Raw genomic sequence first — 16,834 nt, forward strand, 5'->3', positions numbered from 1 at the left:
CATAATTTCTGTCATGACAGGTTGAGGAATGCCATCGCCACTGCTAGTGTTGTATAAGTGTCACAAATTGATGAACTATTCATTAATAAATTCACCAGTTCAACATTTCCAAAGTACTGCAGTTCTCTTGTGCTTGGCAGTGTTAGTTGTGGTATCTGAAGCGTGTGCCACAGTCTCAGTGTTCAGTGCAGCCCATGTTAAAGCCAAAGTGTCATTAGATATTCAAAGCAGCTCCAGTCTCAGGAGACATATCTATTCCTCTTCCCCTCTCTCTCCGGAGCTTCACACGGCACATCCCATCCTGCTCCATATAAACTATTCATTGAGCTTTGTCTACCATCCATAGCTCTTCTCTGATAAAGAATAAAGGATATATAATAAAGAGAAACAGGTGAGCTATCTTTCTATCTGTCTTTCTGGACTCAAGCCAATGGCTAACGAGTTCTTACTCTGCTTTCCATTGGCTGCAACATAGATGTTTTGAACATTCAGACAACATTCAGAAATACAATTTTCAGCTAAATGTTCTTTGAACATTATTTTTTATAATTTTTTTTATTTTGTCAGCTGGGATATTATTAAATTCATGGGGAAAAGCAGATCCCAAGACAATGTCAGTTATTTTTTTTACACTGTGAGAGCAGAATTAAAACAAAAACACAAACAATGAGAGGTTATTGTGAAATAAATGGAACATTAAAACATAATCGAATTTTAATTTATGTTCCAAAAAGAGAACCGATCCTGAGCTTTAGTTTAGGTACTAAAGGTTTTTGAGACTTAACTTACAGACTCATTGTTCACATTATAATCATCTGGATTGAATCACTTTCAGAGTACTACATTTGATGAAGAACGTATGCCTTAAAGGGATACTTCACCGTTTTTTCATATTAAACTATGTTATTCCCTTAACTAAGATGAGTTGATACATACCTCTCTCGTCTCAGTGCGTGCGCTCTGGCGCGCGGCGCCACTTTGATAGCACTTAGCTTAGCCCAGTTCATTCATTAGGGACCAAACAGAGATGAAGTTAGAAGCGACCAAACACCTCCACGTTTTCCCTATTTAAATACAGTTACACAAGTAGTTACACGACCAAGTATGGTGACACAAAATAAAACGTGGCGCTTTTCTAAGCGGGTAAAAAGGATAACTATAATGTATGGTGGAATAGCACTTGGGAGTACTTCGACTCGGCGCAGTAATATCATTACTCCTGAAAAATCCTCTCCCCCTCTCCCTCTCACTTCTGTCATTAGAACCAACGTGACTTTTTACTGCGCCGAGTCAAAGTGCTTCCAAGTGCTATTCCGCCGTACATTATAGTTATCCTTTTTACCCGCTTAGAAAAGCGCCACGTTTTATTTTGTGTCACCATACTTGGTCGTATAACTACTCGTGTAACTGTATTTAAATAGGGAAAACGTGGAGGTGTTTGGTCGCTTCTAACTTCATCTCTGTTTGGTCCCTAATGAATGAACTGGGCTAAGCTAAGTGATATCAAAGTGTCGCCGCGCGCCAGAGCGATTGAGTGCACGCACTGAGACGAGAGAGGTATGTATCAACTCATCTTAGTTAAGGGAATAACATAGTTTAATATTAACAAACGGTGAAGTATCCCTTTAAGGATTAAAGTATGTTCTGTAAGTATGCAAATGTGTAGTACTATGAATACTACTATATTTGTTTGTTTTTTTACCATTAAACTATTATTATTTTTTGACCATGATAAAAACCCTGACTGAATGCTCATCACATCAGAGTTTACTGTTTAATAGTTTATACAGCAGATCTTAAATATTTAATTTGTGATACGAATTACCAAGCAAGGTCATGTATCGGGAAAGACAAAGTAATAAAAAAAGAAATAAAGAAATCATCCTGGCCTTCATTGTAAACATTCAGGTCTTAAGCCTGGAAATCCTGCCTTATGCAACCCATTCTTTTTAGTAGGCATGCATTGCTTCAGAACACAAATTCTCGGCTAAAGCAACCCGTTCTTGATCCAGAAACCTTCACGCATGTCTGCAAATGCACAGCCTATACTCAACATCGTTGTGGAATAATTCCTCGTCCCAGATTTTTGTGCTCTCTCTGTGTTTGCTTGCACGGTTGGAAGCCGTATTAAGTATTAAATGTTTATAAGTCTGTGTCTAGTCAAGAGGAGGCTGGTTTGCTCTCTCTCTCCCCGTTTGGCACGCGACTGCAGATGTAGAAAACAACTGAAAAATCCAGGCTAATGTAAAAGAATGATTGCCATGGAAAAAGAGGGATGAACATTCACTTTCCCGGGTTTCTCCAGAAGCGGAAGTCATCATAGATGAGTAAACTTCTACTGTTGTGAATGAGAGACGACAAGCAAATATAATTGCCGTGTTCCCATCTACTCCAATAGCAGAATAAAAAATCTGCATTTTTTTTTTTCACGACTTTCCAAAAGAGGTAAAAAACATTGAGAGATTGAATACGTTGTATTAGAAAAACCCTTGCAGCAGCGCTCATTTTTATTTTTGTAATTTACTGACAAGGCAATATAACACAGTATAGTGTTATAAATGTTTAAAAAATAAAAAGTGATGTTGATAACTGTGGAAAGGCATCAATACAGTCTGTGAAAAGGGTCCATAGAGAATCATCTACACCAGATTGTAGACTGTAAAATGTAATATTGATTCAGCTGAGATATCTAGGTAAGGTAAGCATTAGCTAGCTAGCTAGCAGGAGTTATTTGGCTGCATAAGAAAAACAGCACAACGTTAGGAACAGCAAGATCCTGCAGCTTGTCTGGGTCTTCATCACCCTGCCTGCGATTATTCTGCTGCAGCCGAATGTTTGTTCTGCCATACTTCAATTTTAGGGGCTATATTTTCTTGTGCAAATATTCTAATGCATTTTCCTAATTAATTATAACACACACACACACACACACACACACACACACACACACACACACACACACACACACACACACACACACACACACACACACACACACACACACACACACACACACACACACACACACACACACACACACACACACACACACACATTATACATAGTAATAATTTATAAATGTAAAAAGGCACTTAAGACCATGCTATATTGTACTGTGCAGATTGTGCCTAGCGATGCCCTTTAGCCATGACTATATTTTAAATGTAGCATGACTTCTCATGTACTTCTCACTGACATTACTGCTTAAACTGTCCAAAATGTATCCTGGCCTCTTTTACTAAAAGGCAAAAGTGCATACTGGTGGCCAACTTTCCCAAATCTCAGTTGTCATCATATACTTTCTGAGGACCTTATTCAAAAACATTGCTGACACAATTAAGCTGATTGCTTCAGTGATCCCAGAGTTTGAACCATTTTAATCTTCATTTCTTTTGTGTGTGAGTGCATACAAATAATTGATGACAGCCATTGTGGATGTCAAATTTCATAATAATGAGTTTTTCATATATAAAGTTAGGGTTATACTTTATTTCGATAGTCCACTTTAGACATTCAACCAATTGTAAGTAATTTTGCTACTACACGTCAACTTATTCTACTAACCTTAACCTAACAGTCTTCTAAAGGCTGGAATACACTACACGACTTTTGCCCCGATTTGCGATCTGGGTGAGTCTGCGGTAGTTGCCGAATGTCTGCGCCGGTCTGCAGATTTTGTGAGTTCGGAGTTGACAGAATTCACAGAAAATCACATAGTGTATGATGGGCACAGATTCAACTTTTTTACGAGATTGGGTAAAGACAAAAAGAAGGAAACATGTGGAAGAAGGAAATAAGTGATTGTGTTGAGAGACTTGGATTTAGCTACTAGATGGAGCCGCGAGAATGCATGAAAATAAATGTGTTAGAAAAGGCAGAATATGCTGTTTGTTTAGAAATTGTTTGCAGCAGTTTCAGTATTCATTCAGTGGGGTTAACGCAGCTCACTTCCCTCCCAGGTCGAAAAATATGGAAATCCTTATAAATATGTAAAAATCCTGAAGAATGCGTCACGTGTTTATGTTGAGTGTAGTGTATGATCCTCAGTCATGTGATGTATGATGCCCAACTTTTCTGTCAAACCATTTAAAAAGTTGGCAAGTTTATGATGGCTGCTGTTTGAAATCTGTTCAGATTTTAAAAGTCGTGAACTGTATTCCAGCCTTAAGATAAACCCTGGAAAAAAGGAGAAGAACATTTGAAAACCTTTGCAAAGCCATATACAGAGGGAAAAATCTGACCAAACTGCTTGTTTCTTGACATTTAGTCTCTGTAATGATGGGTAAAGTAGCCTGAAGGAAGCATCGCACTGCAGTCATTTGGGCCCATAAAACCCAAGTAAACCCTTCGCCTGAGGATGGCCAGAGGTCAACTCCACACGAGAGCTCACTGCCACACCTCTACCTCTCCCGATACACTGTCAGTTTAAATTCAGCGTATGTCTCTCACCGGACGCTGGAGGAATGACTGATGGTGCAGATCTCCGTAGGGTATTGACCTCAGATTGTGAGGAACACATTGGTTTAGATTGGCTACTCATGACTGTTTTAGGCCAGGTGTGTTTGATTCGTAATTACATAAGAAAAAAATAAAAAGAGCAGTGAAATGCAAAAACATTTATTTTGACTCACACACCATTGGATGGATTTTTATGTCCATTATCTGAGTATTGCTGCTGCTGTTTCCCCATTTGTTAACACACATCTGTCACCGTTTCGGCCTCTCTCTACACTGGCCTGTTCAGTATTCCAATCTCGTCCTCCGTTGAGTGATTTTGCTCAGACACGTCGAGCTCTAGGTAAAGGGTCCCTAGAGAGCGCGCTCTCAACCCCTGGGTCGCCGCATCATGAATACATTATGATCCCCCCCCCCCCCCCCTCCTTCCATTCGGTTGCCACGACAGCACTTTCTGAGCCAGCGGCCGATGAAGATGGCGTCACTGCCGCCGCCTCACTTCTGATCATTTTAACCAGCGTTTGCATGTCGTCTTCTGGTCAGTAAAGGAAACGCTGTGATGCTTTTCCCGTTTGCCATCTCCGTTCCTTCCTTCAAAAGACCTGCTTTGTTTACAATCTGCTCTTCATTGTCCTTTCTTTCAGCATATGTATAAAACATGACGCCTCAGGTAGAGGAGGTTGTCCTGTAAATGGCCAGCATGTGCACGCTCCGAACACTTCACTGAGCAATCTGTCAGCATGTCAGCAACACATGTTTTGTAAAAAGCTTCCAGTGGGAGCCAGGGGAAAAGATCGCTCCTGCCAGACCAGAGAGGAAATGCTCCCCCCGCCTCCCTCCCTCCCTCATTGTGGTGGGTTTTCTAATGCTCGTATGTACAGCCTAGAGCCGTCTCTCTCCTCCTCCCCTGAACTTCAGAAATTTGAACTGCCAGACCCTTGGGGGACTTCCAGCTCTTTCCTTTTTCTTCTTTTTCTGCTACTTCTTCCTCTCTCGCTCAGATGAAATGGTGGAGCTATATTGTAGCCGGTCCCCAAGCGGTCTTCTCTAATACCTGAGTTTCTATAGAAACTGGAAATTACCGGCAGGATCCTTCTGGGACTGTTTTATCCGCAGCAGGATGAGGGAGGCCAGACCGGCGGGGAGGTGAACACACGGCTGAAATGAAGGAACGTCTGAATGACGGGGGCCACGGGGCTTCGTCTCGTCTGTGGGTCTTCACGTGAAGGGCTCTTGTTTAATAAACTTTCAGCACGGCATCATGGGGGTAGACAGCTCTACAAATACCCGTGTGTGTGTGTGTGTTTCCTTTTGTCTGAGCGGCAGCTTTATGTGTGTTTCTGCAAATTTGATTTTTCAGACTGCCTTTTTTTCCACTGCGACTGCCTTCTCCACCCCCTCTCCCATGTCCTCTGCCTCTTAGTATGCTGTCGTTTTTTCCCCCAATCTGTTTACTTCCCTGTTCTTTTCCTCTCTCACCTCAGCGATGTTGTTCTGCAGTGCATGTCTGGATCACCACTCCCGCTGCTGTATTTAACAAAAGTTGTATTATTAGGCTGTTCTGGTTCATGCACTGAGGCTTTACTTTTGTCACTTTTGTCAGAACATCAAGTTTATTTTTCGTATCATAGCTGCGGGATACACATATCAAATCATGAAAAACAGAAATGAAACAAAGACCTACAGTGAACCAGGGATGGGTAACTTCGGTCATGGAGGGCCACTGTCCTGTTTAGTTCCATCCCAAATCTAACACACCTGCCTGTAATTTTCAAGCAATCCTGAAGACATAGGTTAGATTTTTCAGGAGTGATTAATTCGGGATGGAGCTGAACTCTGCAGGACAGTGGCCCTCCAGGATCCGAAGCTGGCCATCCCTGACCTAGACCAATTTCTAAGACAGGATTCCTCAAATCAAGCCCTGGAAGGCCAGTACTCTACAGACTTCAGTTCAACCCCTGATCAAACCCACCTACCTGTAATTTCCGAGTTACTCTGAAGACCTTGATTAGCTTGTTCAGGTGTGATTGACCAGGTCCAATTGACTAACGCTGTAGGACATTTGTCCAAGATCCAGACCGAGGGCTGGTAGTCGAGGAACTAGTCTATTTTAATGAACTAAAATTGATGACATGCTACACTTAATGTGGCATTCATTTCATACACTGATATGTTTGTAATGGTGAAGATAATGTGTCGACCTATGGATGAGGTCGTGTGTATGTAGTTTTTAGGACCGTCTTGTCTGAGACCCAGATCCAAAAGGTTTTAAGAGCAAGACCATAAGTCCTCTGGTGGAAAATTGGGTTCAGTTGGGTCCAACTCTAATCTTCTCTCATTCCATAAAGAGGATACTAATGTCTTGCAAAACTATTTGGGGTTTGTAAATAAGTAGATGGCAAAAAAAGTGAGTTTTTAGAGCATGATCTAGACCTCACTTCAGGTCCAACATATATTAAATCTGTTTGTCTATTGCAGCCAACAACCTCATTCAGTGTAAGTCCTGCTTTATGCAAAGCATATCTGAAAATCTTAAGTTGGCATCACACATGGGTTCAAGGAGTGGAAAGTTTGAAGAATGTAGCTACTAGTGTTTTCCCCCTCATGCAGTTATAAAGAATAGGGACTCTAGCATTCGCAGAACCTGATTTCGCCAAGTGCAACATGTTCCTGGATCAACATCTTTGTTGATCCTGGATCAACATTTAATTCAACCAATCAGATTTGAGGGACAAGTTTACAGTTTATGTCAAGTTTCGGCTTTAAACCAGGGTTTGGTGCTTCTACACCAGTGTTATTCACCTATCATTTCCCTCTGATTCTAGGGATAAGTTATAGGTAGGGTTAGGTTTAGGGATATGGTATCTCACAGTAGTACACACACTAAACTGTATATGTGTCTTTGAATAGTGGTCATGGATGTAAATGAGGTTAAAGTCAATATGCACCATAGGTATTGTTTTCATTGTTCTATCTCTGTCTGTACTTGTGTCTCTCTTCTGTAGTGAGGAATAAGGGAGGGTGAGATGAATATGACTGTGGAGAAACAGAGATGTTTGTTCATCTGGAGCGGATTAGAGTATGTGCAGTTAAAAAGACCAAAGCAGAACGTCAGTGTGTGTGAGTCTGGTTTTCTCCACATTGTTGGGACTGAATGTCCTCGCAAGGATAATAAAACCTGAAATCAGCTCGGTTATTGGGAGCAGCCAACGGTCCCCTTGAGCAAAACGGCTTAATAAACATACTAAATAATGTCTTGATGAAAATGTAAGAATACAGCAAGGTTTTTGTAAGGCTTAGGTTTTGTGTGTAGCGGTAAGGTTAGAGGACAGAAAATATCATTAGCTTACTATCAAAACAAAAGTCAATAGACATTCCCCACCATGTTTTGAAGAAAACGTACTTATTTTCCATGTTATCTGGACCGTGAAATTCAGGTTTATTCGTCAGCATAATCCGCCGGATGACGCAATATTTCTACAGCATATCTTTTGTTTTAAATTACCTGAAAATATTATGATGCTAGCTTGAGAAAGACAACATAATGTTATTTGATAGCTGGATTTGATTTAAAAAGTGGAGCTTGTGAAGCATTTTTATCTCTCATACTACTACTACTTAATATTTTTCTGGACAGAACAGTCCTTCGCTGTTTGTCGTCCACCCATGGATGAGGTGTCAGAACCTTCAAACTACTACTAACTTTCTAATCAGTCGTTATCAGGCCAGCATTAAAGATTGTTCACAAACTTTACTCATGTATGCACTTTTAGGATTTCAAGTATACAATCAACACAAAAACTTTCAACAGGCGACAAATAAACTGATAAAATAATAGTTTCTGCTTTTTTAACATTTTAACATTTCTTGACAATTATTACAAAACAACAATAATAATACATACAATAAATACATTAGCAATATTTAGTGTCATATGTTTTATTTAACTGGTACTCAACTATTATTCAACTACTTTATTATTTCATCAAATGCTCAGTAAACCCTGCGTGTGTCATTATGGTCAGCTTTAGTTTACCGAACTCTGGCACTGCCTCCCTGGTGTTTGTGTGAGTTTGGACGAGGAGTTTTGCCCACCTTTACCCAAATCTAATCATTAATGAATGCAGTGTGTGTGTGTGTGTGTGTGTGTGTTCAGGCTTGGCAGTATGTCAGTGCATCTTCACACTGATGGGGAATTCATCCTGACATTTCAGACAGGAGTGCATGAAAAACACGCTTTTCACTTGACACTTGTTTTTTCTTTCTCTTTCTCCTCTCCTCATGTTTTTTTCTTCTTGTGTTCAGACATGTTCTGCTGTTGTTTCACCTGTGACGTATGAACCTGGAACGAGTATCAAGTATTAATCTGATTAATCAGAGATCCCGGGTGAAGGGTCAGCCTACTGTGCTGAATTTTGTTTGTTTGTTTGTTTTAAACTAGACTTTCCCAGATTAGCCGTGATGTCTCCTGCCTCCTGATACTATTTGTCTTTCCATTTTTGCAGTTCTGTGCATTATGCACTTGACATTTATTTTCGGTAACACTTTATTTTACAGTGTCCTGTTACTTGTAGTTACTATAGCAATTACTATAAAATATGCATAATTACAAGCAACTAACTCTAAACCAAACACTATTCATGTAGTAAGTACATGGAGTTAATTATTATTACTCAATACTTAAATGTATATTTTCACTGTAACAAGGACACCTTAAAATAAAGTGTAACCCTCTTTTCTTTCTCATCTAATGAAAGAGTTCTTGGTAAGATGTAAGCAGCTAAATATTAATGTTTGACAACCGTTGTGTGATATAAATATTGAACAACCTACAGTAATATCCTGTGATGCAAAGTACTTTTTTTGCAAATTTTGCCATTTTGAATAAGGTTTCACTTTATTTTAAGGTGACATACTTACATTGTAAATACTCAAATAAGTACTGGGTAATTTTAATTGACTACATGTACTATAGAGTTACGGTTAGGATTTAGTTTAGGGTTAGTTACCTGTAATTATGCATAATTTACTGTTATTACTATAGTAAGAAGGTTGGAAATGTAGTAACTAGGGTTTGGAATTGTAAGAAATTTTCCGGTTCTGGTTCTGTCTAAAGATTCCTGTTGTGATTCCGGTTCCATTGAAATTATTAAGCAATTATTAAAAAAATAGCGGTAAGGAATAGGGTTGGGTATCGTTTCAATTTTACAGTATCTTATCGATTCCTAATTTAGATTCCAACAAGGAAAAAAAAGAAAAAGAAAAAAAAAGTAGATCTCATTCACATTTATTTTAAGTCTTATTTCAAAATATTTCATTGTGGCTGAATATCATGTACAAAAGTCAACAGGCTAAAGAACACTTACACAAGGAGTGTTTGCCTGTGCAACTAGCTTAACTAATATACATTTCAAGCATTATTAAAGACAAACACTCCGTAATTAAAAAGAACAAATAAATTAGCATTCGCAACAAATAGATACAACTGAACAAATATACAATTTAAATAAAGTGTTTTAAGATTTCCAGGTATTCAGGTTCAGAAACTAATCAAATGTAAAATAATACTGCACATTATACATAAAATTTACATTACTAATATAGTTACAAAGTTATTCAGTCAAGAATGAGTGAATTATCTCTTTGTCTTTTGTTGTTTGATTAGTGTTAGAGACAGGGGATATTAGGCTGCGGTCACTTTAAGAGCTGCACGGATCCATTCAAGCGTTTTTTTCTGTGCTGCACGCATGTGTAACAGTATAGGTTTAAAATCACATTAAAAACACTTTTTCTGTGTGCACGTTTTGGATGTGGGCTGCACAGAAAATGAATGGTTTAAATCACATTAAAATGCACACAGGAACCGATAAGCAGAATTGAAATGCGCGTTTCTTGTCGAGTCACCGGTTCTTGGAAATTTGGAACCGTTTCTAAAATTTACCGGTTATCAATACCCATCCCTAGTAGTAACATGTAACTATGTCACCTTAAAATGAAATAAATGCTACCAAAAAACATAGGCTATCATTTACATGACTGTCTATTTGCAAATAGATGTATAGAATATATTACTTAACAATCTTAAGGTCTTTTTTTTCCCCTATTGATTTTAAGTGAAAGAAGAAGAATAAATGTAGGGCGGGGCTTGATTTTGTCTGTGGGAATTGATTGGATGGTGGTGGTTTGCTATTGGTGGATCTCATGTGAGTGACAGGTTGCCCCGCCCACGTCATCAGAGAAGAGAAGAGGGAGGGGAAGTTATTCTGATTCAAGATTACCAGGAACATGAATTTGAAAAAAGTTATGTGCATGGCCAAATAGTTTATTGTAAATATTGTAATATTCCATACCATATCCCTTTAAGATCTTAATTTATATCCAAGGCCCTTTTTCAAAACAAGCATGCAAATTGTTGAATATTCGGTAGAACGTAAGTATTTGTCTTTCCAAATTTTTTGTATTAATTAAATAAAATAAAAACATAGAACAAACGTACAGACACTGGGACAACGAACCCCTTTAGAGCTACTCCTGCTCCCAATAAACGTTGTCACAAACTGTTTGCCATTTTGAAGTTGTGGAAACAAGACATGCTGGGAAATGTGTTTGGTGTGAAACAGACATATGAACTGCTATGAGCAGTTGGAGTTTGTTTGGCTCATCCATCTGCTTTTTCTTGGCCGCCTGTATTGGTTGTAGCCGAGCACACACTGGTGTATGTGGCACTCGCTCTCTCAGGGTGGGGAACCAGTGAAGCGGGCCGGGCTGGGCTGGGCCGGGCTGGGCTCTGCTGGGGGACAGATTGCCCTCCCCCGGTTGGCCGCAGGGGACGGAGACCCAGCCAAGGCCCCGGGCAGAGCCTTCCTGTTTGCTCACTCATACCTGACCTGCTCAGCAGCACTTCACTCCCCGAGCGCTTCACGCTGAGACGAGCCCGAGGACCAGCTGAATAATGGAGTGAAGAGCTGATACAAACACCCTGATCAACCGCGCTAACGCCAGTATTAAGCTGAAAATATCCGCTTTGCCATCATGATTGTCCTATTATCGATCACCATTGAAAATCTCTGCAATCAGCTTTTTTAAAGAATATGTCTCCTTTATTGAAGGAATCCAGACGCGTTCTGATCAATATCGGGTCTCGGCAGTCTCTTTGTCTCGATCGATGTTTTCTCGCACAGTAAATCTGGAGAACAGAAGGAGAGGCTGTCCTAGTTTTCATGTCCCAATCTTTCATTTGTCTCCGTCTTTCTGGGTGTCCACCTGTGCTGTGTGATTTCTGGGACACTGACCAAGTGTTAGTGCGGGTAAATGTGGACGAACCCGTTGATGCGCTGCTGCTCTCCTGTGGTGGACAGAAGCTGTGTGTGTCAGACGCGTGCTCGGATCTCACAGGGCCCTCGTGAACGACAGGAGCGCTCAGCTGGATTGATCGTGCACTTACGTAAAGTGTACTTCAAATCTTAAAAGTTTGTTTGAAAAACGTTTTTACTTGTAAATAATATAAAAATAATGCCAGTGAAGTGTACTTAAGGAGAGTGCACTTTAATGACTGTTTCTTAATACACTTTTAGAAAGTGTTTTATAATAATTCCAAATTAAAGTTTTTCTTTAAATCATTGTTTTAATGTTCTTTTGTTGTGTTTTAAAGAAGAACACTTATTTTGACTAACATTCTAAAGTATGTGATTTTTGAACTGTAGTTTTATTTGATAGTACAAGTCAAGATAATATACAGTATTTTAAATGTAATATACATTTGTACTCAACTTCACCATTAAGTCCCGTTCACACCAAGAATGATAACTATAACGATAACTGTATTTCATCCACACCTGTGGCCGATATCGTTCTGTTTGTTATAAGCGCACTTCAGTTTTGTCGTCTGTCACTTTAAATGCTCGAGCTCTTAAAGCAGAAAGGATTCTGATTGGCTGTCAATGTTTTTATTGTTCATCAGCAAAAAATCGTTCTGAAAATGATTCCAACGATATTGTTTCTCAGTGCCGTTATTGTTATAGTTGTGCTGTGGACTCTGCTGGGGTTTTTTATATTTAGAATGATTTTTAGAGCTATATCTTAATGTTATCGTTATAGTTATTGTCCTTGGTGTGAACGGGCCTTCACAGCTGTATAATGACAAATATATTGAAATACATGGCATACAAGTTTCAATATAAATGGCATTAAAGATACAATATGTAATTTTTTTCGCCGCTAGGGGTCGCTAACCTCTTACAATAACAAAGGCGTAAGTTGATGACGCAAAATTTCCTGCGGAATTATGGAACTTGTCGTCAAGCCGATGGATCTAATAATGTTTATGGATGAGTGAATACACTGATGTTTTTATCATGATATCAGCGCCACACGCGAGTCCCACGGATATAAAGGAATGGAGATTTCATTCTACCAAACGCAAGTGCTGTATTAGTGCTTACACAGGTCAGTGTATTAGACGTGTATTAGACGAATGAAGCTTGTGAGGTAACGCAGCGCTGTTTCACTTGTTCTACACTATCACACTAAACTGCATTTGAGTGTGTTAAAGTTATAATGTTATTCTATGTGTTAGTTTGTCTGTATGAGACTAGCAGTGAGCTAGATCAACATTAGAATAACACACTGATCATATTCTAACATTTCATCATGTTGAGCTATAAAACATTGATTAGTTTTATGTACATTTGCTCACCTGTCTAATAAAGTACAATACAAGAGCTGCGTCTCTGTGAAGTCGTGACTCGTGAAGCGGTCAAGTCCAAGTTAGTCGCTGATATTGATCCTCGTTTTAGTTCTCCTTTTTTCCCAAAGTCTGCTTGCCATGGTCCATAATGTTTGAACGAAACAACAACAGCGTGCAGCCAGAGGTTACGCACTACACTCATTATGCACAGTTGTCCACGTCTGTCGTCATGGTTACTATGGCAGTACTTGAGCGGAAACCAGGGATAACGCGGATATTACGTCAGTGACAGGCGACAAGTGAACAGGTTTTCCGGGACGGCCAATCATTTAAAATTGGAATTTCTCTGAAATTAAAAATCTTTGGGAACTTTTGGGATATTGTAAGTACACAACTGCAGGAAATATATCACACTGTGCAAGTGATTTCTGGATTCAGTATCTTACATATTGTACCTTTAAAGTATATTTTAGTTTACCATAAATGCTTGTCAGTACATTAATTCTTGCAGTGACATATGAGTCATACTGGATCTTCTCATATGCAGATATCAATACTGGATGAGTGTAATTTTGTAAAATACATTTTCTGAAGGTTATTGCGTATTGTCATGCCAATTCGTATCAGTGTGTGCATATAATATGACCTATGGCTACAGTGCTTTACAATGACCCAAAGCCTCCAAAACTTCATCCCTGCTATCATATTCAGGTCTCGCAACAATTGTAGAAAATATATCCAAAACTACTTTTCTAGTGATATTTGGCTAGCTTATGTTTTTCTCAGCGGTCCGGGAATTTAGGTCAGCATGATGCAATCACAGCTGAAGAGTCAGTAACTGGCCTCCTGAACAAGATTAAACATCTTAGCCATCGCCTGTTGGAAATTATGATGGATGAAGACTCTAGCTGATCTACAAGTGAAATTCATCAGTGCATTCCTATGTCATGCAAGGAAAGGAGCCTTCAAATGTTGAAACGTCACAGTGAAAGTAATATTCCAGCTTAAATACAGTTTAAAGAGCAGTTTAAAGGCACTGGCGAACTCAGTGTGAAGCACACACTCATTCAAATGAGGCAGAACCAAACTTCATTGGTATTAGTATTATAAACAACAACAATAATAATAAATGATGTCAATTTTTGGAAGTTCCTAGTTGTTTCTCACTTAACTTTAAAAGATTAACTTTAAATGTTAATATCACAAGATGCCTGTGTAAGACTGCTAATAGCATGCACTTTCAGGGTGTGTTCACACTTGGCATGTTTGGTTGGATTAAAATGAACTCTGGTGTGATTTCTCTGTTAGTGCGGTTCATTTGAATAAGTGTGAACGCTGCCATCTGACCCCTGGTGCCACCAAACGAGACGCTGAAAAGATGAGTCTCTGTCCGTTTCTAAACATACTTCAGATGGCAGCGTTCACACTTGTTGAAATGAACCACACTAACAGTGCAATCGCACCAGGGTTCGGTTTAATACAACCAAACATGCCAAGTGTGGACACACCCTAAATTGTTAAAAATATTTTGGTCTGGACCAAATGAACCAAGTGAACTGAACTACAAGTGTGAATATACACTTAACCCTTTCACACGTAAATTTAAAATATTCTGGCTGACCCCCCAGCGTGAGTATTTCAAGGCGACCGTTATTTAGAACGTGTCACTTTATGGTTTCCATGGTGACGCGTCATTGCTTGTCACGTGACACACCGCAGCAACAACAGCGATGAATGAATGATGATCTGCTTTTATGTCATTTTTCCTTTTTTATTTAAAAATATTCACAAATTCGTTAGATATGGCATGAAATAACTGATATTCCGATTGTCAAATATATGCAAGTGGAAGTGTTTTGTTGTTTAAACGTCTTTATAACGATCGCGTTAGTTGAGCTGTATGCGCGATGGGCGCCGCCATCTTAGTTTGTGCCGCAGACGCAGTTTAGAGAGTCGGATCTGTTGGATTTACAACACGTGAATTCATCCACTTCTCCCGAAATACATAAAAGTAAGTGGCTGGTGAGCTGGGAGAAGAATAGAGTAAACTTTAAAGTTACTTACACAATGTGTATCTGATATGAATAAAACGTGTCTAATTATAATGGAAAGGATTATTATTGTCTCTTCCTTTGACATCATTGTGTATTTTACAAACTGTAAATGTACAGTTTTTTTAGTACTTATATGTCTGAAATCTAAAATAAGCATTATGTGGTTGAAAACACTGAAAAGATCACGGCTCTGAGCGCGCCTGTCTCTGGCTCAGTGCCAGCCAACGCGCGAAAGCACATTTGAATTTAGCAGCTGATCACGTCATGCATTGACCGTTCTAATCACACCGGTGTGATCGTACGCTCCAGGGACCAGCCTAGACTGATCACACCGGTGTGATCGTACGCTCCAGGGACCAGCCTAGACTGATCACACCGGTGTGATCGTACGCTCCAGGGACCAGCCTAGACTGATCACACCGGTGTGATCGTACGCTCCAGGGACCAGCCTAGACTGATCACACCGGTGTGATCGTACGCTCCAGGGACCAGCCTAGACTGATCACACCGGTGTGATCGTACGCTCCAGGGACCAGCCTAGACTGATCACACCGGTGTGATCGTACGCTCCAGGGACCAGCCTAGACTGATCACACCGGTGTGATCGTACGCTCCAGGGACCAGCCTAGACTGATCACACCGGTGTGATCGTACGCTCCAGGGACCAGCCTAGACTGATCACACCGCTGTGATCGTACGCTCCAGGGACCAGCCTAGACTGATCACACCGGTGTGATCGTACTTGTGAAAGGGTTGACTCTTTCCCCTCCAAACACAGAATTTTTCCAGGTGTACGTGTTTCCACTGTTATACGGTAGGGGGTGTTATGACGCATCTTGTGAAAGAGTACAGAATCTCCTGATCTAAACACATGCGAAGAAGATGCAAGATACAAACAATCTCATATGTAATCAGATGCATATGTAAAATAACGTGATTATCAACATTAAACAGCATATAAATCAAAACTGCCTAAAGTTACTGAATAAAAATGTCGACCCAGGACGAGTTTTAGGACTGTGAAGCTTTGGTGGTGTTGATGGACTCGATCTACTCCATCTGTGTTTTGGTCATCGTTCTGAATCCGATCGAGACGGTCTTTGCCAAAAACGTGATTTTTTCAGTTTTTTGCTCAAAATGTTGTTTTTTATGAAACCCACATTCGAGTGTTGATAAAAAAAGAATGCATAAAGTTAGAATACCTTTTTTTATTTTATTTTTTTTATGCAGAGGCTCTGTTCTTTCTTTTGAAATATTGCAATATTCATACAACAAAATATTCTGGGGGCCCATGACAATTTTTGTGAAAATTATCAAAAACGCTGGCAGTGGCTGGCAACTTTTTTCAAAAATGCTGGCGGGGAAAGAGTTAATGACCTTTTAAGTAAGTATACTTAGAACTGATATTTTCCTTTATTTTAAATTTTTTTTTGCATTTATGTTAAGCATCAGTTTTTATGCGAACATAAACCTTATTCGTAGTGAAATGTTCCTGTACTTGACTTCACAGTGAGCGCTTATGCTGTGTTTCATGTCAGACACCTCTAGACTGAGTCATTGAGTGTCATTGGTGACACAGCTTTTGCTTCTGCTTTAAGGTCAAGCCTAAATAAATTGGGTTATTGACGCTTCCGACTTG

At 39.6% G+C, this 16,834-nt stretch overlaps 1 protein-coding gene across 5 annotated transcripts in view; it reads left to right on the top strand.

Annotated features, from left to right (window-relative positions):
* Positions 1-16,834, top strand: part of LOC309501914 (zinc finger protein 521) — a 93,410-nt gene that overhangs the window by 24,713 nt on the left and 51,863 nt on the right. The window contains exon 1 of one of the 5 annotated variants that reach the window (XM_082174182.1): positions 3,063-5,722. The exons of 3 other annotated variants lie outside the window; for them this stretch is intronic. In XM_082174182.1, the coding sequence (XP_082030308.1) occupies positions 5,635-5,722 (88 nt within the window). In that variant the 5' untranslated portion in view covers positions 3,063-5,634. Of the gene's footprint in view, positions 1-3,062; positions 5,745-16,834 lie in introns of those variants that run through there. One more of the 5 variants, XM_082174183.1, reaches the window with a different exon arrangement.

The sequence above is a fragment of the Leuciscus leuciscus genome (genome assembly GCF_965113295.1).
Source record: "Leuciscus leuciscus genome assembly, chromosome: 6".
Taxonomy (NCBI): Eukaryota; Metazoa; Chordata; class Actinopteri; order Cypriniformes; family Leuciscidae; genus Leuciscus; species Leuciscus leuciscus.